This window comes from Chiloscyllium plagiosum, unplaced genomic scaffold (assembly GCF_037043375.1).
Source record: "Chiloscyllium plagiosum isolate Xiang-an unplaced genomic scaffold, Cpla_swu_hap1 HiC_scaffold_1, whole genome shotgun sequence".
Lineage (NCBI taxonomy): Eukaryota > Metazoa > Chordata > Chondrichthyes > Orectolobiformes > Hemiscylliidae > Chiloscyllium > Chiloscyllium plagiosum.
Window position 1 is genome coordinate 63484515 of NW_028270139.1, and position 23709 is coordinate 63508223.

Consider the following 23709-nt stretch of genomic DNA (forward strand, 5'->3'; position numbering starts at 1 on the left):
AGCTGCACTACATTAGAACAGATTTCTAGTCTACACTGTTTTACAGCAGAACATGTTTCATCAATTGAATAGGAGAATAGTGTGGTGATCTAAGCTGATGGTAACACTGGACAAGGCAGATCCAAGAATAGGACCTGGCTTATTTTTCTTTTCACTTACCATGACTACAAAATGTATTCATTAGAGGATGTTATTGTGCTTTTAATAAAGGAATACTAAAGATTATTACACAAAAGAAACAAAAAACACACTATGTTACAATAGAAAAAAAATCTACCGACATAATCTCAATACAAATTCCGGAAAAGAAATTCATCCTTCTTATCTCAGCATATCCCTTATTGACAGTCAAACCTCAGTGAATATTTACCCCTATCTCCATGATAATGCTTCTTACGTAGCTGCCACAGCTGTAATTAATTTCTTTTTTAGAAAATTGCAATATATTAAAATCAATTCTTCTATTTCTCCCCAAGACAAACTGCTAACCCAGCTCACATAGTATTTAACATGGGCTCCCTAAACTCATGTCATGACAAGCCTCGTAGATTGTCTTCCTCTTTGATACATCTGCTACTGGAGGATTCTTCCCACTGACCAAGAAGCAACTCAGGATTTCTCTCCAGTACTGATCACTTGAAGACAGCTACTAATAGGACCTCTATTGTTAGGGACCTCTTCTCTCTACATGAACCCACTTCTACTCCCATCCACCAACATCCATCAACATTCAACCACCTTCTCTCCAGATCATAAAATCCAAACAATTGTCACCATGACAATTATCTCCTTAGGTAGCTTGTCAGTCACTTAGCCGAAATCCATGACGAATTGTAAATACTGATTTGCTACAAGGGAATCCATAAACCAAAAGATCAAAACTTACTGAACAACCCCCAAATGAATACATTACCAACTGAGATTTAATCTTTTGCAACTTTTACTTTAACACTATTCTGTGTTATCATAAATTAAGTATAATTAACAGACATCACAGTCAGATCAAAGTAAAAATTACATATACAATAACAGCTAAACCAAAGATTATGCCATGATGTTAATAACAGCCGAATCCAACTCTAAGGTTCCAGTTTTAGTTACATAGTCCTTCCAAGCAGAATTTAGTTCCTTTCTTTGAAGAGTTCAGCTGATTGTCTATAGGTATCATTTAACTGTCCCGTTACCCTTTGTGTCTGTGTGCTAGCTGACCTCTGTATTTTAACGTCCTTCCACTTGGTGCTGCTCCCAGGGTTACCAGGTCACATTGAGCAAGTTTGCATTTTTAAAATTATAACTAATTCCTTTACAATTGATTCAAACATTTAAAGCATCATTTCAAAAAATTTTAAAAGAACAATTACAGGTCCCCAAACATTCTATAAAACTAGTTCAATTTGTCCTTGCTGTTACTGCTTCCAGACAAAAAAAACATTGCATATAATTAGGCCTTTGTCAGGCTGAAGTCGAACTGCTACTTATTCCTTCAGTTCCAGGAGACTTGATGAAATATAAGCTTTCCATTTGTCTTTCTTACAAATTTTCTGATAAGTGCAACACAAAAAGCTTCAAGAAAATGTGCCTTTGGTTTAGCATTACACAGATATTCCTTCACTTCAATGTTAACTAAAATGTTTTAAATGCTAATGCTGATCTCTCTCTCTCTGCACCTTCTCTGTGGCTGTAACACTGTATTCTGCACTCTGTTCTGTTACTGTGATGCACTTTGTATGGTACAATCTGACAGTATAGCATATAAAACAACACTTTTCACTGTATCTCAGTACATGTGACCACAATAAATCAAATTCAAACTCGTTTGAAGGAATTTATAACAACCATGGCAGTTGATACAGATAACTTACTTAGACATTTAAATGAAACAAAGAACTGCAGATGCTGGAGATCTGAAGCAAAAATGTAAATTGCTGGTGAAACCCTGGGTCTGGCTGCTCTTTCCACACACGTGCTTCCAGAGCTGCTGAGTTTCACCAGCAATTTCTGTTTTGAACCATACATATTTTCTTGTTGGATATTTTGAATCGGTTCATCAGGCACTACCTCCCCCTTTACACCTTCATGCTGACTCTGTCTCTGATCAGCTGAAACTATTCAAGATGTTCACCCTAACTTTAATTATAGACTCATAATTTCCCACTGATAGATATTATACTAGCTGGTTTATAATTCCTACTTGTCCCTTTCCCCTTTCTTAAATAGTGGGGCAATATGCACAAATCAAGAGCACTTTGGAAGGTTATCATTAGGGCACTTGCAATGTTTTTACTATTTTCTTTAAACTGAGGATTGGAAGCCATCTAGTCTTGTGAATTTGTCACTCATGGAGGTTAAGTTTGAATCGATCTCAGACAACTAAAGCAAAATTCCCTTCTTTCTCTTAAACTGATTTGCTTCAGCATAGACATTAAGGCTTAATTAGCTTATTCAGGAAAATCACTAGTAAGACTACCCTTTTCAAGTATGTATGCATATTTTTGAGTCAGGGTATGAGACGTTGGAATCCAAGGTGACTTTGCATTGCTCTTTTCTACCAGGGATGCTAAAGCTGACATTAATTATCTAATCATTGATCAATATTTATTGAAACCTTCAATTTTTCTCATATATATGGTTACAGCTTTAGTGGGACATGGGTTTGCTTGTTGCTGAAAGCATCTGTTTCCAAATACAATACAAGGCTTCTGAGCACTCTCCTGCATGTCAGACTGTCACAACCAACTCTGGTATTGAAATCACCAACAATGACAATGTTGTCCTCAGGAGGGGCATTCTGGATGAGTTCAGAGATCTGTGTCGAATATGTTTGTCAGCTGGGCTAGCCTTCAGGATTGGAGGAGAAATACTGCTGAGAGTTGTAGCTGCTGGTCTTGAAGGGATAGATGCAGGGATATGTTGTGTTTGGAATTGCTAATTAGCAGGTTTGAATGTCTAGCAATGATATTCTTCTGTAGCATGAAGCCATCACTGAGGAGGCATTGCTCACCCACAGAGGCCTTCCTTTCCTTGCTACTTTATCAATCGCTGGTAAACTCACAACATACATTGCACCATCTGACAATGTTATTGAATTATCTATTTCCTGTTCCTCTTCCATGCATATTAGGTAACCAATTTCTTCCAATTCTTTGTGACCAATAAATTCTTCTTGGTCATCCCCATGGGTACCGAATTTGGCTATCAGCCTCTGCTCAGCCACTTTGCGTTGTTGCCTGTCCCGAAGTCAACCTTGAAGGACGGTCACCCAAAGGTCCGAGGTTGAATGTCCCAGCCCGCTGAAGTGTTCTCTGACTGGGAGGCACACTCCTGTCTGTTGATTGTTCTGCAGTGTCCATTCTTCCATTACCGTACCCTCTGGTTAGATCTCGCCAATTTACTATGCCTCAGGGCATCCTTGCCTGCAGGGTATGAAATAGACAACGTTGGTTGAGTCGCATGAGTACCAGCCACATACATGGCAGAAGGTTTCCCCACGCTTAATAGGGGTATCTGTGTCAAAACTCTGACACATCTTGCAGCATCAACCATGCCAAGGTTGTATGGCATTGTTCTGAAAGCAGCAGTTTGGTATGAACAATGATCTGTTTGAGGTTTGGTGGCTGTTTAAAGGCGAGAAGTGGAGGTGTGGGGAAGGTCTTGGCAAGGTGCTCATCCTCACGGACAATGTGTTGCAGACAGTGAAGAACATGGTGCAGTTTTTCGGCTGCTGGGAAGTACTGGACAACGAAGGGTACCCTGTCAGTTGCAGCTCATGTCGGTCTCCCTTCTGCCTGAACATTCATACACCAACCTAAATAGTTATTATTAATAGAAATGGTTGTAGTTCTGATAGGGAGAGAGAAGAACAGAACTAACATTTTCAGGTTGTTCTCTCTCCAAGATGCGATCTATTGAGTATTTGAGTATTTCCAAAACTTTGTTTTTATTTCAGATTTCTATCCTGGGGAATATTTTGATTTGCTGCACAGGCATTAATTTGTTTTATGCCTCCAAAGTAAATTATCCCCTTTGACAAATGCTTGGGCTTCCTCGTTAAGTTGCATCTTTCAGCTACTCTGGTCATTGTATAAAATCGCTGCCTGGTGCAGCACTAAGGTCTGCAAGCCCAAGCCTCAATTTCCAGCATCTGCTAAATTAGCTGATCTCTAGCAGGGTGGAAGTTTAGAATGTCATAGTTACCAAAGAAAAAAGTCAGACTAGTTTTTGTTAGGAGTCTCCATTAGCACTGTTTAGCAAAATACAAAATGCATGTTAAAATAGGATTGCAAATTCACTTTCTGATTCATTCAACATGGCTCTAAGAAGAGTTAAAGTTCAAGTGTTCCCATTTTGGATACTGTCAGGGGAGATGGCTCACAGAGAAAGGCAGCAGTAGCCAGATTCATGGCACTGTGGCTGCCTCTGCTGTATGGAAGGGTTGGAAAAAGAATGGAAGGGCAAAAGTCATAGGGGATTCAATTGTAAGGGGACTAGATAGGCATTTCTGTGGTTGAAAACGGGACTCCTGAATGGTATGTTGCCTCCTAGGTGCACGGGTCAGGGATGCCTTAGATCAGCTGCAGGACATTCTGAAGGTGGAGGGTGAACAGCTAGCTGTCGTGGCGCATATAGGCACCAATGATATCAGTAATAAACGGGATGAGGTCCTACAAGCAGAATTTAGGAGGTTAGGATTCAAATTAAAAAGTAGGAACTCAGAGGTAGTAAAATTAGGATTGCTACCAGTGCCATGTGCTCGTCAGAGTAGAAATGAAAGAATAGCCAGGATGAATGAGTGGCTTGAAAGATGGTGCCGGAGGGAGGGATTCAGATGTTTGGGACAAGCTCTGGGGGAGGTGGGACTATTACAAATTGGATGGTCTACATGTGGAAATGTGTTGCTGGAAAAGCGCAGCAGGTCAGGCAGCATCCAGGGAACAGGAGAATCGACGTTTCGGGCATAAGCCCTTCTTCAGGAATGGGGAAAGTTTGTCCAGCAGGCTAAGATAAAAGGTAGGGAGGAGGGACTTGGGAGAGGGGCGTCGGAAATGTGATAGGTGGAAAGAGGTCAAGGTGAGGGTGATAGGTCAGACTGGGGTGGGGGCGGAGAGGTCGGGAAGAAGATCTCAGGTTAGGAAGGCGGTGCTGAATTTGATGGATTTGACTGAGACAGGGTGGGGGGAGGGGAAATAAGGAAACTGGTGAAATCCGAGTTCATCCCTTGTGGTTGGAGGGTTCCTAGCCGCAAGATGAGGCGTTCTTCCTCCAACCGTCGTTTTGTTGTGGTCTGACGATGGAGGAGTCCAAAGACCTGCATATCCTTGGTGGAGTGGGATGGGGAATTGAAATGTTGAGCTACAGGGTGGTTGGGTTGGTTGGTCCGGGTGTCCCAGAGGTGTTCTCTGAAACGCTCCGCAAGTAGCCGGCCTGTCTCCCCAATATAGAGGAGGCCACATCGGGTGCAGAGGATGCAATAGATGATATGTGTGGAGGTGCAGGTGAATCTGTGGCGGATATGGAAGTTTCCTTTGGGGCCTTGGAGGGAGGTGAGGGGGGAGGTGTGGGCGCAAGTCTTGCACCTCCTGCGGTTGCAGGGGAAGGTGCCGGGAGTGGAGGTTGGGTTGGTGGGGGGTGTGGATCTGACGAGGGAGTCACGGAGGGAGTGGTCTTTACGGAATGCTGATAGGGGAGGGGAGGGAAATATATCCTTGGTGGTGGGGTCCGTTTGGAGGTAGCGGAAATGACGGCGGATGATGCGCTGTATATGGAGATTGGTGGGGTGGTAGGTGAGGACCAGTGGGGTTCTGTCCTGGTGGCGGTTGGAGGGGCGGGGTTCAAGGGCGGAGGAGCGGGAAGTGGAAGAGATGCGGTGGAGGGCATCGTCGACCATGTCGGGGGGGAAATTGCGGTCCTTGGAGAAGGAGGCCATCTGGGTTGTGCATTTTTGGAACTGGTCCTCCTGGGAGCAGATGCGGCGGAGTCGAAGGAATTGGGAGAATGGGATGGCGTTTTTACAGGGGGCAGGATGGGAGGAGGTGTAGTCCAGGTAGCTGTGGGAGTCGGTCGGTTTGTAGTAGATGTCCGTGTCGATTCGGTCGCCTGAGATGGAAATAGAAAGGTCGAGGAAGGGGTGGGAGGAATCTGAGACTGTCCAGGTGAATTTGAGGTCGGGGTGGAAGGTGTTGGTGAAGTGGATGAACTGTTCAACTTCCTCGTGGGAGCACGAGGCGGCGCCGATACAGTCATCGATGTAGCGGAGGAAAAGGTGGTGGGTGGGGCCAGTGTAGTTGCGGAAGATGGATTGTTCCACATATCCTACGAAGAGGCAGGCATAGCTGGGGCCCATGCGGGTGCCCATGGCTACTCCTTTCGTTTGGAGGAAGTGGGAGGATTGGAAGGAGAAGTTGTTTCGCCTGAGATGGAAATAGAAAGGTCGAGGAAGGGGAAGGAGGAATCTGAGACTAACACGGACATCTACTACAAACCGACCGACTCCCACAGCAACACGGACATCTACTACAAACCGACCGACCCACACAGCTACCTGGACTACACCTCCTCCCATCCTGCCCCCTGTAAAAACGCCATCCCATTCTCCCAATTCCTTCGACTCCGCCGCATCTGCTCCCAGGAGGACCAGTTCCAAAAACGCACATCACAGATGGCCTCCTTCTTCAAGGACCGCAATTTCCCCCCCGACGTGGTCGACGATGCCCTCCACCGCATCTCTTCCACTTCCCGCTCCTCCGCCCTTGAACCCCGCCCCTCCAACCGCCACCAGGACAGAACCCCACTGGTCCTCACGTACCACCCCACCAATCTCCATGTACAGCGCATCATCCGCCGTCATTTCCGCTACCTCCAAACGGACCCCAACACCAAGGATATATTTCCCTCCCCTCCCCTATCAGCATTCCGTAAAGACCACTCCCTCCGTGACTCCCTCGTCAGATCCACACCCCCCACCAACCCAACCTCCACTCCCGGCACCTTCCCCTGCAACCGCAGGAGGTGCAAGACTTGCGCCCACACCTCCCCCCTCACCTCCCTCCAAGGCCCCAAAGGAAACTTCCATATCCGCCACAGATTCACCTGCACCTCCACACATATCATCTATTGCATCCTCTGCACCCGATGTGGCCTCCTCTATATTGGGGAGACAGGCCGGCTACTTGCGGAGCGTTTCAGAGAACACCTCTGGGACACCCGGACCAACCAACCCAACCACCCTGTAGCTCAACATTTCAATTCCCCCTCCCACTCCACCAAGGATATGCAGGTCTTTGGACTCCTCCATCGTCAGACCACAACAAAACGACGGTTGGAGGAAGAACGCCTCATCTTGCGGCTAGGAACCCTCCAACCACAAGGGATGAACTCGGATTTCACCAGTTTCCTCATTTCCCCTCCCCCCACCCTGTCTCAGTCAAATCCATCAAATTCAGCACCGCCTTCCTAACCTGAGATCTTCTTCCCGACCTCTCCGCCCCCACCCCAGTCTGACCTATCACCCTCACCATGACCTCTTTCCACCTATCACATTTCCGACGCCCCTCCCCCAAGTCCCTCCTCCCTACCTTTTATCTTAGCCTGCTGGACAAACTTTCCCCATTCCTGAAGAAGGGCTTATGCCCGAAACGTCGATTCTCCTGTTCCCTGGATGCTGCCTGACCTGCTGCGCTTTTCCAGCAACACATTTCCAGCTCTGATCTCCAGCATCTGCAGACCTCACTTTCTTCCCATGGTCTACATCTGGGCCGGCCTAGAACCAGTGTCCTTGGGGATGCTTTTGCTAATGCTATTGGAGAGGGTTTAAATTAATGTGGCAGGGGGATAGGAACTAGATAATGAAGTCAGTGTGACTAAGGGGAAGACAAATGCAGAGGGACTGGTGGTCTGAAGTGTATTTGTTTTAATGCGAGAAGTGTAGTAGGTAAGGCAGATGAACGTAGGGCTTGGATTAGTACCTGGGAGTATGATATTAGTGCTATTACTGAGACTTGGTTAAGGGAAGAGCAAGATTGGCAATGAAGTATCCCAGGATATCGATGCTTCAAGCGGGATAGAGAGGTGGTAAAAGGGGTGAAGGAGTTGCATTACTGGTCAAAGTGTATATCACAGCTGTGCTGAAGCAGGGCACTATGGAGGACACGAGCAATGAGGCAATATGGGCAGAGCTCAGAAATAGGAAGTGTGTGGTAACAATGTTTGGGATTGTACTACAGGCCTCCCAATGGTGAATGTGAGATAGAGGTCCACGTATGTAGAGAAATTGTAGAAAGATGTCAGAGCAACAAGGTGGTGGTGATAGGAGATTTTAATTTTCCCAACATTGACTGGGATTCACTTAGAGGTTTAGATGGAGCAGAATTTGTAAGGAGCATCCAGGAGGGTTTTGTAGCGCAGTACATAAATGCTATAATGGACCTGGTGTTGGGGGATGAGCCCAGCCAGGTGGTTGAAGTTTCAGTAGGGGATTGCTTAAGTTTTAGAATACTCATGGACAAAGATGAGAGTGGTCCTAAAGGAAGAATGCTAAACTGGGGGAAGGCCAACTATATCAAAATTCGCAGGAGCTGGAGAATGTGGATTGGGAGCAGCTGTTTGAGGGTAAATCCATATTTGATATGTGGGAGGCTTTTAAAGAGAGGTTGATTAGAGTGCAAGACAGCATGTCCCTGTGAAAATGAGGGATAGAAATGGCAAGATTAGGGAACCATGGATGACAGGTGAAATTCTGAGACTAGCTAAGAGGAAAAAGGAGGTATACATAAGGTTTAAGCAAATGAAAACAAACAAAGCTTTGGAAGAATATCAGGAAAGTGGGACTCATCTGAAATGAGGAATTAAGAGGGCTAAAAGGGGTCATGAAATATCTTTAGCAAGGAAAACCCCAAAGCCTTTTATTCGTAAATGAGGAATCCCATATAAATACGGGTTTTATTATGACTTAATGTTAATCCATTTTGAGTACATATTTAATATTTAATTACTATGTTATTTCTTACTAGTAATGTAAAATATCTTATTTTATGCTTTGGTTGTTTGTAGGATAGATTAGTAGTTAGATCAGTTTTTTCTCTTTTTTTTCTTTTGTTGTATTTTGGGTATTATTTATTTCTTTTTTATATACACATTTAATTGTATATTAGTGCTTATATTAGTTTGTATTACTTTGTAATTTTGTAAAAAATGTTAAAAAATCTTTTTTTCTTTCAATAAAAATATCTATATAAAAAGGAGCAAGAGGGTAACTAGAGAAAGGGTTTGCCCACTCAAGGGTAAAGGAGGAAAGTTATGCGTGGAGTCAAAGAAAATAGGTGAGATTCTTAATGAGTACTTTGTGTCGGTATTCACCGAGGGGAGCGACATGACGGATGTTGAGGTTAGGGATAGATGTTTGATTACTCTAGGTCGTCAACATAGGAGGGAGGAAATGTTGGGTATTCAAAAAGGCATTAAGGTGGACAAGTCCCCAGGTCCACATGGGATCTATCCTGGGTTACTGAGGGAAGCGAGACAGGAAATAGCTGGGCCTTAACTGATATCTTTGCAGCATCCTTGAAAAGGGGTGAGGTCCCAGAGGACTGGAGAATTGTTAATGTTGCCTCCATGTTTAAGAAGGGTAGCAAGGATAATCTAGATAATTATAGACAGGTGAGCCTGACATCAGTAGTAAGGAAGCTGCTGGAGAAGATACTGAGGGATAGGATCTATTTACATTTGGAAGAAAATGGGCTTATCAGCAATAGGCAGCATGTATGTTTTGCAGAGAAGGTCATGTCTTGCCTATTTATTAGAATTCTTTGAGGAAGTGACAAATTTGATTGATGTGGTAAGGGCTGTTGATGTAATGTACATGGACTTCAGTGAAGTGTTTGATAAGGTTCCCCATGTTAGGCTGATGAAGAAAGTGAAGTCGCATGGGGTCCAGAGTGTACTAGCTAGAGAACTGGCTGGGCAACAGGAGATAGAGAGTAGTTGTAGAAGAGAGTTTCTCAAAATGGAGAACTGTGTCCAGTGGTGTTTCACAGGGATCCATGTTGGGACCACTGTTGTTTGTGATAAACATAAATGATCTGGAGAATGGTACAGGTGGTCTGATTTGCAAGTTTGCAGATGACACTAAGATTGGTGGAGTAGCAGATAGTGATGGGGACTGTCAGAGAGTACAGCAGAATATAGAGAAATTGGAGAGTTGAGCGGAGAAATGGCAGATGGAGTTCAATCCGGGCAAATGTGAGGTGATGCATTTTGGAAGATCTAATTCAAGAGGTAAATGGAAACTCCCTGGGGAAAATTGATGTCCAGAGAGATCTGGGCTTTCAGGTCCATTGTACCCTGAAGGTGGCAATGCAGGACGATAGAGGTGCCAAGATGGCGTACGACATGCTTTCATTCATCGAATGGGGCATTGAGTACAAAAGTTGACAGGTCATGTTAAAGTTGTATAGGACTTTGGGTCACCACATTTGGAATACTGCATACAGTTCTAGTCGCTACATTACCAAAAGGATGTGGATGCTTTGGAGAGGCTGCAGAGGAGGTTCACCAGGATGTTGCCTGGTATGGAGGGCGCTAGTTATGAAGAGAGGTTGAATAGATTAGGATTATTTTCATTAGAAAGAGAAAGGTTGAGGGGAGACTTGGTTGAGGTCTACAAAATCATGAGAGAGATAGGGTGGAGAGCAAGAAGCTTTTTCCCCAGAGTGGGGACTCAATTACTAGGGGTCACAAGCTCAAGGTGAGAGAGAAAAAGTTTAAGGAAGCATGGAAAGTTCTTTACGCAGAGGGTGGTGGGTGCCTGGAATGCGTTGCCAGCGGAGGTGATAGAGGTGGGTATGATAGTGTCATTTAACATGCATCTAGACAGATACATGAATGGACAGGAAGTAGAGGGATACAGATCCTTAGAAAATAGGTGACAGGTTTAGATAAAGGATCTGGATCTGTGCAGGCTTGGAGGGCCGAAGGGCCTGTTCCTGTGCTGTAATTTTCTTTGTTCTGTGTTTGTTCTAAAGGCATAACTTACGTATGAAAACATGGAGGTTTCTTACACTTTGAAATAGTGCTGTTACGTTTATTGTGTTCCATTCTGTAGATGGGAATTCATAGATAACAAATTACAAATCTGAAATCAGACAAGAATTCAATTCCTTCCCATTACTCATTTATTTAGTTAGCCCTGTAAAGTTTTTCTGCTAATTGTTCCTTAGTTGCAAACCTGGGACTTTGATAGTTAAATACATTATCATCCAAGCTAGTACATCATCTGAAATTGTTATTAAATGATCTATTCTGTCTTTCTCTCTTCCAAGTTCATTAGGCAACCAATCCCTTCTAATTCTTTCTGACTACTAAATTCTCCTTCATGTTTTTCACTTCTTTGCTTTTTGCTACTGAATTATACAATCCCTAAGTAGCATATTGTTCACTCCTAGCTGCAACACTGCTCAATACAGCTGGGAAAGAAGATGTTCAACAGTAAAATACATTTACCAGTACCTTTTTATTAATCCTTACTTCCATTTTACTCCAATGAGAAATCACTTTTTTGGCTAAGATCATTCATTTCTTCTGTTGCCTTTGAAGAAATCTTACAGAACTCTTAACATCATAAAAACCAAAAAAAAGTTATGAGGAAAGGTTAGGACACAAGACATTAACTCTGATTTCTCTCCACAGATGCTGCCAGACCTGCTGAGCTTTTTCAGCAATTTCTGTTTTTATATCTCATCATAGTTGCAGGTATTGGGACAAAATATGTCTGACTGTCACAAAACAAAATGAAAATGCTGGAGAAACTCAGCAGGTATGGAAGCATTGGTTGAGTGATAAACAAAATTCTGATAAGGCATCACTGTTCCGAAACACTTAGTCTGTTTTCCTTTCATTGATGTTGCCAGACCAGCACTTTCTGCTTTTGTTTCAAAGTTCCAGCATCCACAGTTCTTTGTTTTATTTTATGTTTAATTGTAATTGTATTTAATCATTTCATGATGTCAATGTGTTCTTTTTTCAAAATTTTACACAGCTTATTTCTCCTAGGATTACAACTACAACTGCTCAGATGGGGTGCAGATGCTGCAGAATGATAAGAAGGTGAGAAAAGTTTTAGATTCAACACACTTAAGATGATGTTAAGTGACTTTGCTGGCTCAGGCTACACAACATCCTAGCATTCTTTTCTTGCCCAGGTCTGAACTCAAACTCTAAATGCTATCCATCATGACGTATTTCTACTGTCACAATATCACCCAATGCTTTGGTGTCATTCTCAATCCCATTGAAACCCTTTATGTTAACTATTATTACCAAAACTATAGTGACTGTATACCTCTGCACAGAGTACAATGCACAGGATGCATTGTCAAGTCAGGTGGCTCATTCATCAGAGGCACAACAGAGGCAATTGATCTGACTGCTCAGGTTGCAGATGTCATTGGAATTCCCTGTTTGACACTTATTCCCAGCATTCTCACTTTCTAGTATCCCAAACTTACATCGATAGAAAAGCCATCACCAACTTTGGAGAACTTTGCCCCAAAAAAAAAACTTTATTCTCCTTTATGAGTCACCAGAAAACCCATGTCCTCAACTAAGCCTTCACTGAGTTTGGATGGAACCACTCTGCCTGATTTCAGACCACTTTAATACATTTCTATTCTGTATAACATTTTTTCTTCATTAATGTTTCTCTGCACAAACTCATACATTAGTGCATTCACGTGGGCTGTTGTAACATGCTAATATAAATTGCAGATCATCCTGCTCATCGGTCGTCACTCAGCCCCAATGTGGTAATGAATCTGGGATCTGTTTGTCAGCTCACATGATGAGTTAGTAAATTGAGCAAAAAGCAGAAAGGGAAACTTTGATCCCATCAGCCTTTCTGTGAAGTGGAAGGACTGTGTGATAATGCCCTCAATCACATCATCTGTTCTTAACACTTAACAAAACAAAGGCATGTGGTAACATTATTTCTTGTTGTTTCAGGTACATCTTTGGACCGACTATTATAAGAGAACTACCGCCCAACAGTGTGAAAAACGAAAAAAATTATAGAAACAATGACATTAAACATGAGACCTCATTTCACAACAGGAACATCAAAACTAACAATATCGTCACTTCAACTTTGGACAAAGTGATAAACTTGGAAGAACAAAATATAGAAATCATAAGAAAGGAAATTAATGTATCAGAAAAGAATTTAACACGTGTAGAAGAGAAAACAGTGGAAGGTGTTGAACACAACACTGACAAAGATGCAATACGCACATTGAATAATAAACTTCTACATCCAGAATCTTACACAGTTGCAGAACATGATGAAATAGTTCAAAACGCGAATACAGATAACTGTTCCTTAAACAATAATTTAAAAGCTATGTCTAAAGATGAACTGGCACAGCACCATGACCCAGAAACAGAAAGCGATTGTCATACAGTTAATGGGCCATCCACAGAACATCCCACTGAAGCAGAAAACATGGACAAAGCATGTCAGGTCCATGAAGGAGGAGAGGAAACAATTGACAACAAGGAAATTGACTTTCCAAATAACGGTTTATTGTTGCATGTACAACATGCTGAATTAAATCAATATAATCTGGAAACTGACACGGATGAAATCAAAACTTCTTCCAACCAATCTTCTGATACAGAAATGTATACCATAAATGGGCATGAAGATCTAGGAAATACTCCTCCTACTACTATTGATGAAGAACTCAGTGTCGATTTGTTTGAAGAAGTGAAACTCAGGATTGATGGGGAAGATCCAGAGGTGGCTGCTGCACTTGCAGCACTGGAAGCAGCAACAGCAGGAGAGGATGATAACGTGGAGGATTAGAATGCACTTAACAACATGGGACTTACTGAAACACAATTATGTTAAGCATTAAATGTATCTTTGGGTTTCAAGTGGCTTCCTTAGACTGTGGTTTCTGATTAACATAATGCAAGCCAGTTACTGTTTCTAAACTGAAAAAAAAATCTAAAAGATAAAAGGACCAGGACATGGGTCACTTCACTTAGATATTTTCTGGCAGGCAACCCATGCCAATTTGGGAACAGTAAGAGTTCTCATTGGAAGGTGGGATGGGGGCATTGAGAAAAGGGCTCAGATAATGTGCAAGTGAGTGAATCAAAATGCTCAAATCAGTTCCAGTGTCTTGGAAGCTTTGATTCCCAAATGCACTACAATACCTGGATAATTGTTCTTCTCTTGCATTGAGATCAAAGAACAAGAGGAGCAAAGAGCTGCAGTAACTCTGGAAGAGTCATCTCATTGGCTTGGTTTCCTGGTATTTCATATAATCTGAATGGGACAGGTCAAACTTGTGCTTGTGCCTTGCATGATGGAAACTCTTGCAAGTCCCTTTTACCAGCACACCCAACTTTTCAACATGCTGGGTCTCTTGTGCCCAGCAAGAGCATTTGTAGGGTCACTATCTTTTCAATTAATCTTTACCAATGCTGTCATGTGGTACTTTGTGCCTGGTATAGTGCAGAAAAAGTACCATTGGTGCATTAAGTCTGTCATTGTATTTTTCTTTGAGCCTTTCAATGTTTATTCCCATTCTTTTGCTCACCCCCCTTGATCATTGCTCTTTATGAGCAGCTCCCTGTAACGTAGAAACTTCATAATCCAGAAGACCATTCAGTCTGTTATATCTCTGGTGGCCAAAAAGAGTAATCTAGACTAATCCCACTTTCTACACCAATAGGCTTCAACACTAAACAGTATCTTTTCAATGTGATGGGGTGTTCAGTCGCTTGTAGCTTTTCACTGAGTGAGTTTCAGTGCCTGTTTTATATTCAAACCTAAATTGCTGACATTTCGAATGAAAATCAAGAGACCCAGCACTGAACTTGACGGAAACTCAATGGAAGTTATGGAAGTAACTCCTGGCCATTGTGATGTGCCACTTTCAATCCAGTCTGCCACTTTCCCATTGGTCCTTTTCCTTTTCAGATGAGTCTGCATTTGGGGACCTTGTTAAAAGCCTTCCTAAATCCCACAGAAACTACATCAAACAAACTACGCTGATTCACCTACTGTGTTACTTCTTCAAAATTTACAGTCATTAGACAAAACCTTTCCTTCACAAATCCATGTTGACTATCCTTGATTAATCCACATTTTTCTAAACAACAAACATTATTCCTCTGAATTCTTTCTAGTAATTTGGGTTGAGGGCCCTGTAATTACTCGAGTAATGCCCGTCTCTCTTTTTAAACAATGTTGTCGCCACATTTGCAACCTCAGAACACCTCGGAGCCTCCAATACTTCCTTCCTTGTTTCTTTCAGCTGCATGGGGTACATTTTATGCATAATGAGTTTCCTACTTCTAAAGATACTAAACGCTTCAATATTTCCTCTCTCACATTCTCTATCCCAATACACTCCTTTTTAAACTACAATGTCTGCATTATTCCCATATTCCGTAAAAACAAAATATTCATTAGAACCAAGACCATGTCTTCTATCTTCACTTGGTCATTAATTGACACTTTCCTTAGTTATCTTCCTGTTTATTAACTCTTTCTTAAACATATTTAGATACTTCTTGATGTTACTTTCCATTAATTTATGAAGCCCTCTCTTTGCTTTTAGTTTCCTTTTAGTTTCACCCCTTCATTTTTTGTTACAACCTCCTAGCTGTCTGTCGTATTGAATTTTGGTTGTTGATACAAGCTTGGTTTTACCTTATCACATCTTCTCTGCTCACTGACTTACTTCCAGGGAACTTAGTTTCACACATCTCGTCCTTTGAATTACTTAGTCATGGTTTCTTATTCCAGCTCTTAATTGGAAATAGGAAGCTAGTCCTCACTGCTTTTAGCAAGTGTATATTTGCCCACTGTGTGATGGCCGATTTAAACACAGTAAAACTATTGAAGTGCCATACACTTTATGAATACTTAGCAGTGGCACACTTGTTTGTTGACAAATACACTGAGCCACATATATCTTTGGCAAAGAAGTTAATACAGAACAGCATAATGGTCTATTTTCTAAAAATTAAACAATAAATCCCTGCAGAGAAAAAGTGAACATTTATGCTGCAATATGTGATAAAGGTAGCTGAAACTGTATTAATGGACAGAAATGTAACGAAATTAAAAGCCCATTGTAATGCAAAGCAAACTGGCAAGGAAGCAACCAACATAAAAGTACATCTAAATACTGCCAACATCTTTGAAATTGGTGTTAATAGGAAGAAGCTCATGTTTATTTTACTATCTGGCTGTTGAAACTTGTGTGTTTTAAGTGGTCGGGAAGATGTCAAATGCAATCACAAAAAACTGCCATAGAAATGATTGTCCAGACAGCTAGAGTGATGAATGTACTGTATATATTGCAAAAGGCCAATGTACTGACTGTGAATGAAAGCACTTATCACTTATTGCAATAATCTCAGAAGTAGTGAGAGCATTCTGGAGTAACAAGCCTCAGGAGGGCTTGTTTGGAAGTTCTGTACAAAATATATTCATATTCAATATTGTAAATTGAATTGTTTTATTAATTGTAAAGCCTTTCTATATCTGTCAATGCTTTATATGAAACTTGATATGCAGCACGTTAGTTAATAACAATTGAAGCTGCATCAAAAAAATGAACTATCACTTTCCAATTTCAAAATGTGGATAATATTAACTTATATAAAGAAATATCATGAATATTATTAACAGTTTTCTTTCTGAACACTTTGTGGACTACAATAAAATATTTGTTACAGATGACAATACTCTATTACATTATAAATTTTATAATGCTCCTCTTTGTAAATATGGCGCAGAGGCAAATTAGCAAGAGTTTTCGAAAGAGTGAAAGCGTTGTCAGTGTGCATATCTCGATTTCCTGCTTGGTCACACTTAGAATTTCTTTGTCATATTTTCCGATACAGGTTCAATTTAGCATTCAGGCATTTACTGTAAACATCAAATGCAGACAAGCATCACACTAGAGTTCAGTCTCTATGTATTGCTCATGTGATACCAGAAGAATGTGAACAAATGATTTCCTTTGAATCTCCTTCAGGAAAGGTTATGGGTCATTTTGGCTCTAGATATTGTCACTTTCCTGTGACACATCCAAACATATTGACAATGCTGCAGTGCTTTCCAAAGTTGTGCATCCTTCATTAACAACAGGACAAACTATGAGGCATCTTGCTTAATTAGCTCACCTAGAAATAGTAGACTCAGGCACACTTTGGTAGCTCCTGAAAATGGGCACAGGGATCACAATTTGTGATCAAACCATGCCCTTGATTCTGAAACAGGAACCCACACACTATTTCAGCATTTGCACAATTGTGGCATGTGTCCAGGACTATGTATACTGTTGATCAATGGCCCAAGGGATTCAAACCAGCTTGTACTCCTTAAAGTCAGCAGATAACTCAAACCAATGTTGGCATTCATTTTAAAAGTGAATTGGAATGGAGAACAACAATTTTTTTAAAAGCCTCCATGTGACAAAGGGCTTGGTCTAAAATTCTCCAATAGTGTACTGGAAGCCTTGATGCAAGCAGGAGTAATTTCCCTATCCACCAGGAGGCCTTCCGGAGGATAAATAGCAGTAATGCCACAAAACCATGTAGTTGATGCTAGCAGTCTAACCCCAAGGGTCTAGGCGCAGTGTCTCAAGAGATTTGATGATCTCACAAGCAGTGAAATTCTGTCAATGAATCTTCAAATACCTTATCCTAAACGTTGCACATTCAGCATTATTGAGTTCAATGTAGTGCACCCCCAGTACTCACTTAACAACAATCTGCATCAACCACAAATCATGCCTTAGGTTCACCTCACCATCACAAAATGTGCATTGTAACAAGGCTTACGATTAAATCTTGCACACTCTGCCAGTTATTCAGCCATGTGCAGCACCCAACGACATTTTGATGGAGCAGTATGTAGATGCAATCTGATGGATACACACAAAGAAATATTCAGTGCATTTGACAAGCCTCTCAGAAAGGGCAAGATGAATGAGATGAGGCAATATAGTTGTAACAACACAATTCAGGGCACCTATTTGTTTATAGATTTTGAAGCTAATGTGGCGTAATGAATAAGTAATTAGTAATATTTATGAGAGCCAGGATTAGAGGTATTGGGTGAGGAAACAGAAATATTGCCAAACCTGTAAAAAGCTTCCGTCAGGGCAGAAATAGATATTACATCCAGTTCTGGTCATCACAGTTTTGGAATAATATTAAAGTCCTCAACAGAGTGAAGAGAACATTTACTGAACTGGCTCCAGTGATTTTGGCCATAAGGTCAAGGTGAAGAAGCTGTTGTTCTCACTGGAGCCAAGGAGAAGGAGAGAAGTGGGATTCAATAGTTGTATTCAAGACTATGACATGCTTAGATAAAACACATAGGGGAACTGGTGGCATAGTGGCAATATCACTGGGCTAGTGAATTAAAAGTCTTGGCTAATAACATGGGGACAGTAACGATGCTGCTCCTTTAACAAAGTTATGTTATCCTTGTTTTTTTTTCCAAGAGGAGTTGTAAAAAGGCAGAGGTTCCAATTTGGCTGAGACTGAGGACTTCGCTAATGGCTAACATATACTGCTCAAGGCAACAATCAGAGAAAAGGCTTTTAGGTTTTTTAAAGACACTTGTACAATGAAGGATGGCATGGTGGCTCTGTGGTTAGCACTGCTGCCTCACAGCACCAGGAACCCAAGTTTGATTCTAGCCTCAGACGACTGTCTGGAGTTTGCACATTTTCCCCATGTCCACGTGGGTTTAGTGCTCCGGCTTCCTCCCACCATCTAAAGATGTGTAGGTAGGTGAATTGGACATGCTAAATTGCCCATAGTGTCCAGGGATGTATAGGTTGAGTGGATTGGTCATGGGAAGTGTAGGGTTATTGGATAGGGGATGGATCTTAATGGGATGCTCTTCAGAAGGTCGGTGTGGACTTGGTGGGTCAGATGGCCAGTTTCCACAACGTCGGGATGCTATGGTAATGAAAGGGGAGTGGCCAGTTCTCCCAGTTCAGGGTTTCTTTCCTGGTTTGGTTGGAACAAGCGGCTGGTTCAAAGATGCTGTCTGAGAAGCTGCTGCAGTGAAAACAGGTTCCACGTCTCACCAAATGATCCCTGGCTGATTCCCTCGGCCAGCTTTCTCTCCTATAAGAACCTGTGTTTGAATTTACCTTTTTTTCCCCCAAGGGGTGTGTTTATGGGGATTTAGCAGGAACTTTGTTAAGTTGCGGAGTTGTCGCATCGGTTGGGTTTTCAAATAGGTGTTATTATAAATTCTGTTTTCCTTTGTTTGTGTTTTGTTCCGTGGTGTGTAAATAAATTGTTTTACTTGAAGCCAAATGGTTTGACCAGCTGCATCACTCCTGGGATATTCACCCTTACACCTGCCTAAAGCAACTAAAAATGTTAGGTTTTGGGCCACCTTACTGAAATGTTTTGAGGGGGTCTGGCCTGGTCCATAACAGGGACATAGATTCAAATCCCACATGGCAGCTAAATTGAATTTAAAAATCTGGCTTATAAAACCAGCCTCAGCAACGGTGACCATGACAACAATCGCTGATCGTTGCAAAAACCTGTCTGGTTCACTCATCCCATTCAGGGAAGGACATTTGCTGTCCTTGCTTGCTTGGCTTAACTACATGTAACTTCAAACCCAGAGCAATGTGATTGGCTCTTAACAGGCATCTGAAATGGCTCAGCAGCCATTCAGACCAATGATAATTTGAGATGGACAATACATGCTGGATTTTCCAGCAACAACCATATCCTGTGATGAAATAAAAACAGCAAGAAATACTTACCCAATAGAGGTTCACAAGGACGAGGTAGTAGAAATCCTGCAGAGTGTGAAAATAGATAAGTCCCCTGGGCCAGATGGGATTTATCCTAGGATCCTCTTGGAAGTTAGGGAGGAGATTGCCAAGCCTTTGGCATTGATCTTTGATCGTCATTGTCTACCGGAATAGTACCAGAAGACTGGAGGATAGCAAATGTGGTTCCCCTGTTCAAGAAGGGGAGTAGAGAGAACCCTGGTAATTATAGACCAGTGAGCCTTACTTCAGTTGTTGGTAAAGTGTTGGAAAAGATTATAAGAGATAGGATTTATAATCATCTAGAAAATAATAATTTGATTAGGGATAGTCAGCATGGTTTTGTGAAGGATAGGCCTTGCCTCACAAACCTTATTGAGTTCTTTGAGAAGGTGACCAAACAGGTAGATGAGAGTAAACCGGTTGATGTGGTGTATATGGATTTCAGCAAGGCGTTCAATAAGGTTCCCCACAGTAGGTTATTGTTCAAAATGCGGAGGAATGGGATTGTGGGAGATATAGCAATTTGGATCAGTAACTGGCTTACTGAAAGAAGACAGAGGGTGGTGGTTGATGGGAAATGTTCAACCTGAAGTCCAGTTACCAGTGGTGTACCGCAAGGGTCGGTGTTGGGTCCACTGCTGTTCGTCATTTTTATAAATGACCTGGATGAGGGCGTAGAAGGGTGGGTTAGTAAATTTGCAGGCGACACTAAGGTCGGTGGAATTGTGGATAGTCACGAAGGATGTTGTGGGTTACAGAGAGACATCAATAAGCTGCAAAGCTGAGCTGAGCGATGGCAAATGAAGTTTAATGCGGATAAGCAGGAGGTGATTCACTTTGGTCGGAGTAACCGGAATGCAAAGTACTGGGCTAATGGTAAGATTCTTGGTCATGTAGATGAGCAGAGAGATATCGGTGTCCAGGTACACAGATCCTTGAAAGTTGCCACCCAGGTTGACAGGGTTGTTAAGAAGGCATAGTGTTTTAGCTTTCAATAACAGAGGGATCGAGTTCTGGAACCATGAGGTTATGCTACAGCTGTACAAAACTCTGGTGCGGCCACACTTGGAGTGTTGTGTACAGTTCTGGTCACCGCATTATAAGAAAGACGTGGAAGCTTTGGAAAGGGTGCAGAGGAGATTTACTAGGATGTTGTCTGGTATGGAGGGAAGATCTTATGAGGAAAGGCTGAGGGACTTGAGGCTGCTTTTGTTGGAGAAAAGAAGGTTGAGAGGTGACTTAATAGAGACATATAAGATAATCAGAGGGTTAGATAGGGTGGACAGGGAGAGCCTTTTTCCAAGTATGGTGACGGTGAGCACGAGGGGGCATAGCTTTAAATTGAGGGGTGATAGATATAGGACAGATGTCAGAGGTAGTTTCTTTACTCAGAGCGTAGTAAGAGTATGGAATGCTTTGCCTGCAACGGTAGTAGATTCGCCAACTTTAAGTACATTTAAGTAGTCATTAGACAAGCATATGGATATACATGGAATAGTGTAGGTTGGACGGGCTTCAGATTGGTATGACAGGTCGGCGCAACATCGAGGGCCGAAGGGCCTGTGCTGCGCTGTAATGTTCTATGTTCTATAATTGGACAAGAGAATATAAGATGCAAAGGAACTTGAAGATGAATCTTTTAACGCAGTGTGCGCTATTGACTTGGAATTTGTTGTCTTCCAGGCTGGTGGAAATTGAGACGATGAACAAATTCTAAAGGAAAATGGATAGTCACATCAGGAAATAAGTCTGCGAAACAACAGAGATCATGACAAGGGAATGGGGCAGATTGGATTGTCCTATTTTGTGCTGTCATGGCTCTGTCTCTAAACCTCTATAACCACTGTGAATGAGCATGGAGCAGTATGTCACCAAATTGACAAATACATTTGCAAAAAATTCAAAACTTAACTTCCTAACACTGGACAACTAACACTTGTTTGTCCACCATGATAGAGCATGCAAAATCACCCTTATTGCACTTTTACATTGTTATATGTTGTCTCTTAGTTCTTTAGGGAAGCTTGTCCTGGCTGTTTGCAGGTAAAGGGATGGCTAGAAAATGGGAAGGCTTCAAAAATGAGATAACGAATGTCCAAGGACAGTATATTTCTGTTGGAGTGAAGGGCAAGGCTAGTAGGTATAATGGATGCTGGATGACTAGACAAATTAAAGTTTTAGTCAAGAAAAAGGAAGCATATGTCAAATATAGACAGCAGAGACTGAGTGAATCCTTAGAAGAGTATAAAGGCAATAGGAGTGTACTTAAGAGGGAAAATCAGGAGGGCAAAAAAGGGGACATGAGATAGCGTTGGCAAATAGAGTTAAGGAGAATCCAAAGGGATTTTATAAATACATTAAGGACAAAATCTGAAAGTGGAGAAGAGATAGTCGAAGGCGAAATGCTATATATCCTTGATATTGGAAGTAATTTATTGAGGAGGAATTTAATCATACTCTGGAAAATTGGAGTATGGGACCGGAGATTAGTGATACAAATGGCCATCCTGACCGAGGAAGAGAAAAAAGAAACAGAACCCACGGTATGGGCTTGGGAAGGGAATCGTGGAGGATTACTAATACCTCCTTTAGCGATCAGTTTAGAGAGAGAGGGAGACGTAGTATGCGAAAGACAGTATCCAATTTCAACAGAGGGATGCAGGGGATTGCAGCCGGTAATTGAGGGGTTGATTGAGGATGGATTATTGGAACCCTGCATGTCCCCTTACAATATCCCTATTCTTCCAGTAAAGAAATCAGACGTCTGGTACAAGACCTGAGGGCATTGAACCAAATGGTACAAATCCGCCACCCTGTGGTCCCTAACCCCTGTACACTATTGAGTAAGATTCCCCATGACCATAAATGGTTCAGTGTAGTGGATCTAAAAGATGCCTTCTGGGCATGTCCACTGGCGTAAGGAAGTAGGAATATGTTTACCTTTGAGTGGGAAGATCCAAAGACAGGACAAAAACAACAGTACAGGTGGATAGTACTCCCACAAGGATTCACTGAATCCCTGAATCTCTTTGGTCAGGTGTTGGAACAAGTCTTGGAGGAATTCAGTAGTCCCAAAGGGATTACTCTGTTACAATATATAGATGATCTTCTGGTAACAGGCAAGAGGAGAGACAAAGCAATAGCGGCCACAAACAAATTACTAAACTTGCTGGGACAACAAGGATCGAGGGTCTCCAAGAAGAAATTACAGTATGTAAAAAAGGAAGTTAAGTATTTGGGACATCTAATCAGTAAAGGAAAATGAAAAATAAGCCCAGAAAGAATAAAGGGAATCGTGGAAATGCCACTGTCCAAGACCAAAAGGGAGTTTCAAAAATTCTTGGGGTTAACAGCGTGCTGTAGATTATGGATAGACTTATATGCACAGAAAACTAAGAAATTATATCTGAAACTATTGGAGGAAGAACTTAAATTATTGAATTGGACAGATGGAGAAGGAATTGGTTGAAGAACTAAAGAGCCTGATCCATGCCCCTACCCTTGCATTACCCTCCCTAGACAAGCCCTTCCACTTGTTTGCCACAGTGGATAGGGGAGTGGCTCTAGGGGTCCTAATCCAGCAATGGGGGGAAATGAAACAACCGGTTGCCTACTTGTCTAAATTGCTAGATCCGGTCTCAAGGGGGTGGCCAGAGTATGAGCAGGCAGTGGCAGCAACAGCCTTATTAGTTGAAGAAAGTCAGAAACTTACCTTTGGGGGAGCCCTAATAGTCAGCACTCCACATTAGGTACGGACCATATTAAATCAGAAAGCAGGACGATGGCTCACAGACTCTAGGATCCTGAAATATGAGGCAATTTTAATAGAGAAGAATGACCTTGTTTTAGTCACAGATAGCTGCTTAAATCCGGCCACATTCCT

General features: G+C 42.0%; 1 protein-coding gene across 10 annotated transcripts in view; it reads left to right on the forward strand.

Moving 5' to 3' along the window:
- LOC122551405 (uncharacterized) overlaps window positions 1–17351 on the forward strand; it is a 34562-nt gene extending 17211 nt beyond the window's left edge. For 5 of the 10 annotated variants that reach the window (XM_043693241.2, XM_043693269.2, XM_087987134.1 and 2 more), the window contains 2 exons: window positions 12029–12096; window positions 12991–17351. In XM_043693241.2, coding sequence (XP_043549176.1) covers window positions 12029–12096; window positions 12991–13849 — 927 coding nt within the window. In that variant the 3' untranslated portion in view covers window positions 13850–17351. Of the gene's footprint in view, window positions 1–9234; window positions 9315–11679; window positions 11807–12028; window positions 12097–12990 lie in introns of those variants that run through there. The other 5 variants (XM_043693250.2, XM_087987148.1, XM_087987127.1 and 2 more) reach the window with 4 other exon arrangements.
- The last annotated feature ends 6358 nt before the right edge of the window (window positions 17352–23709 follow it).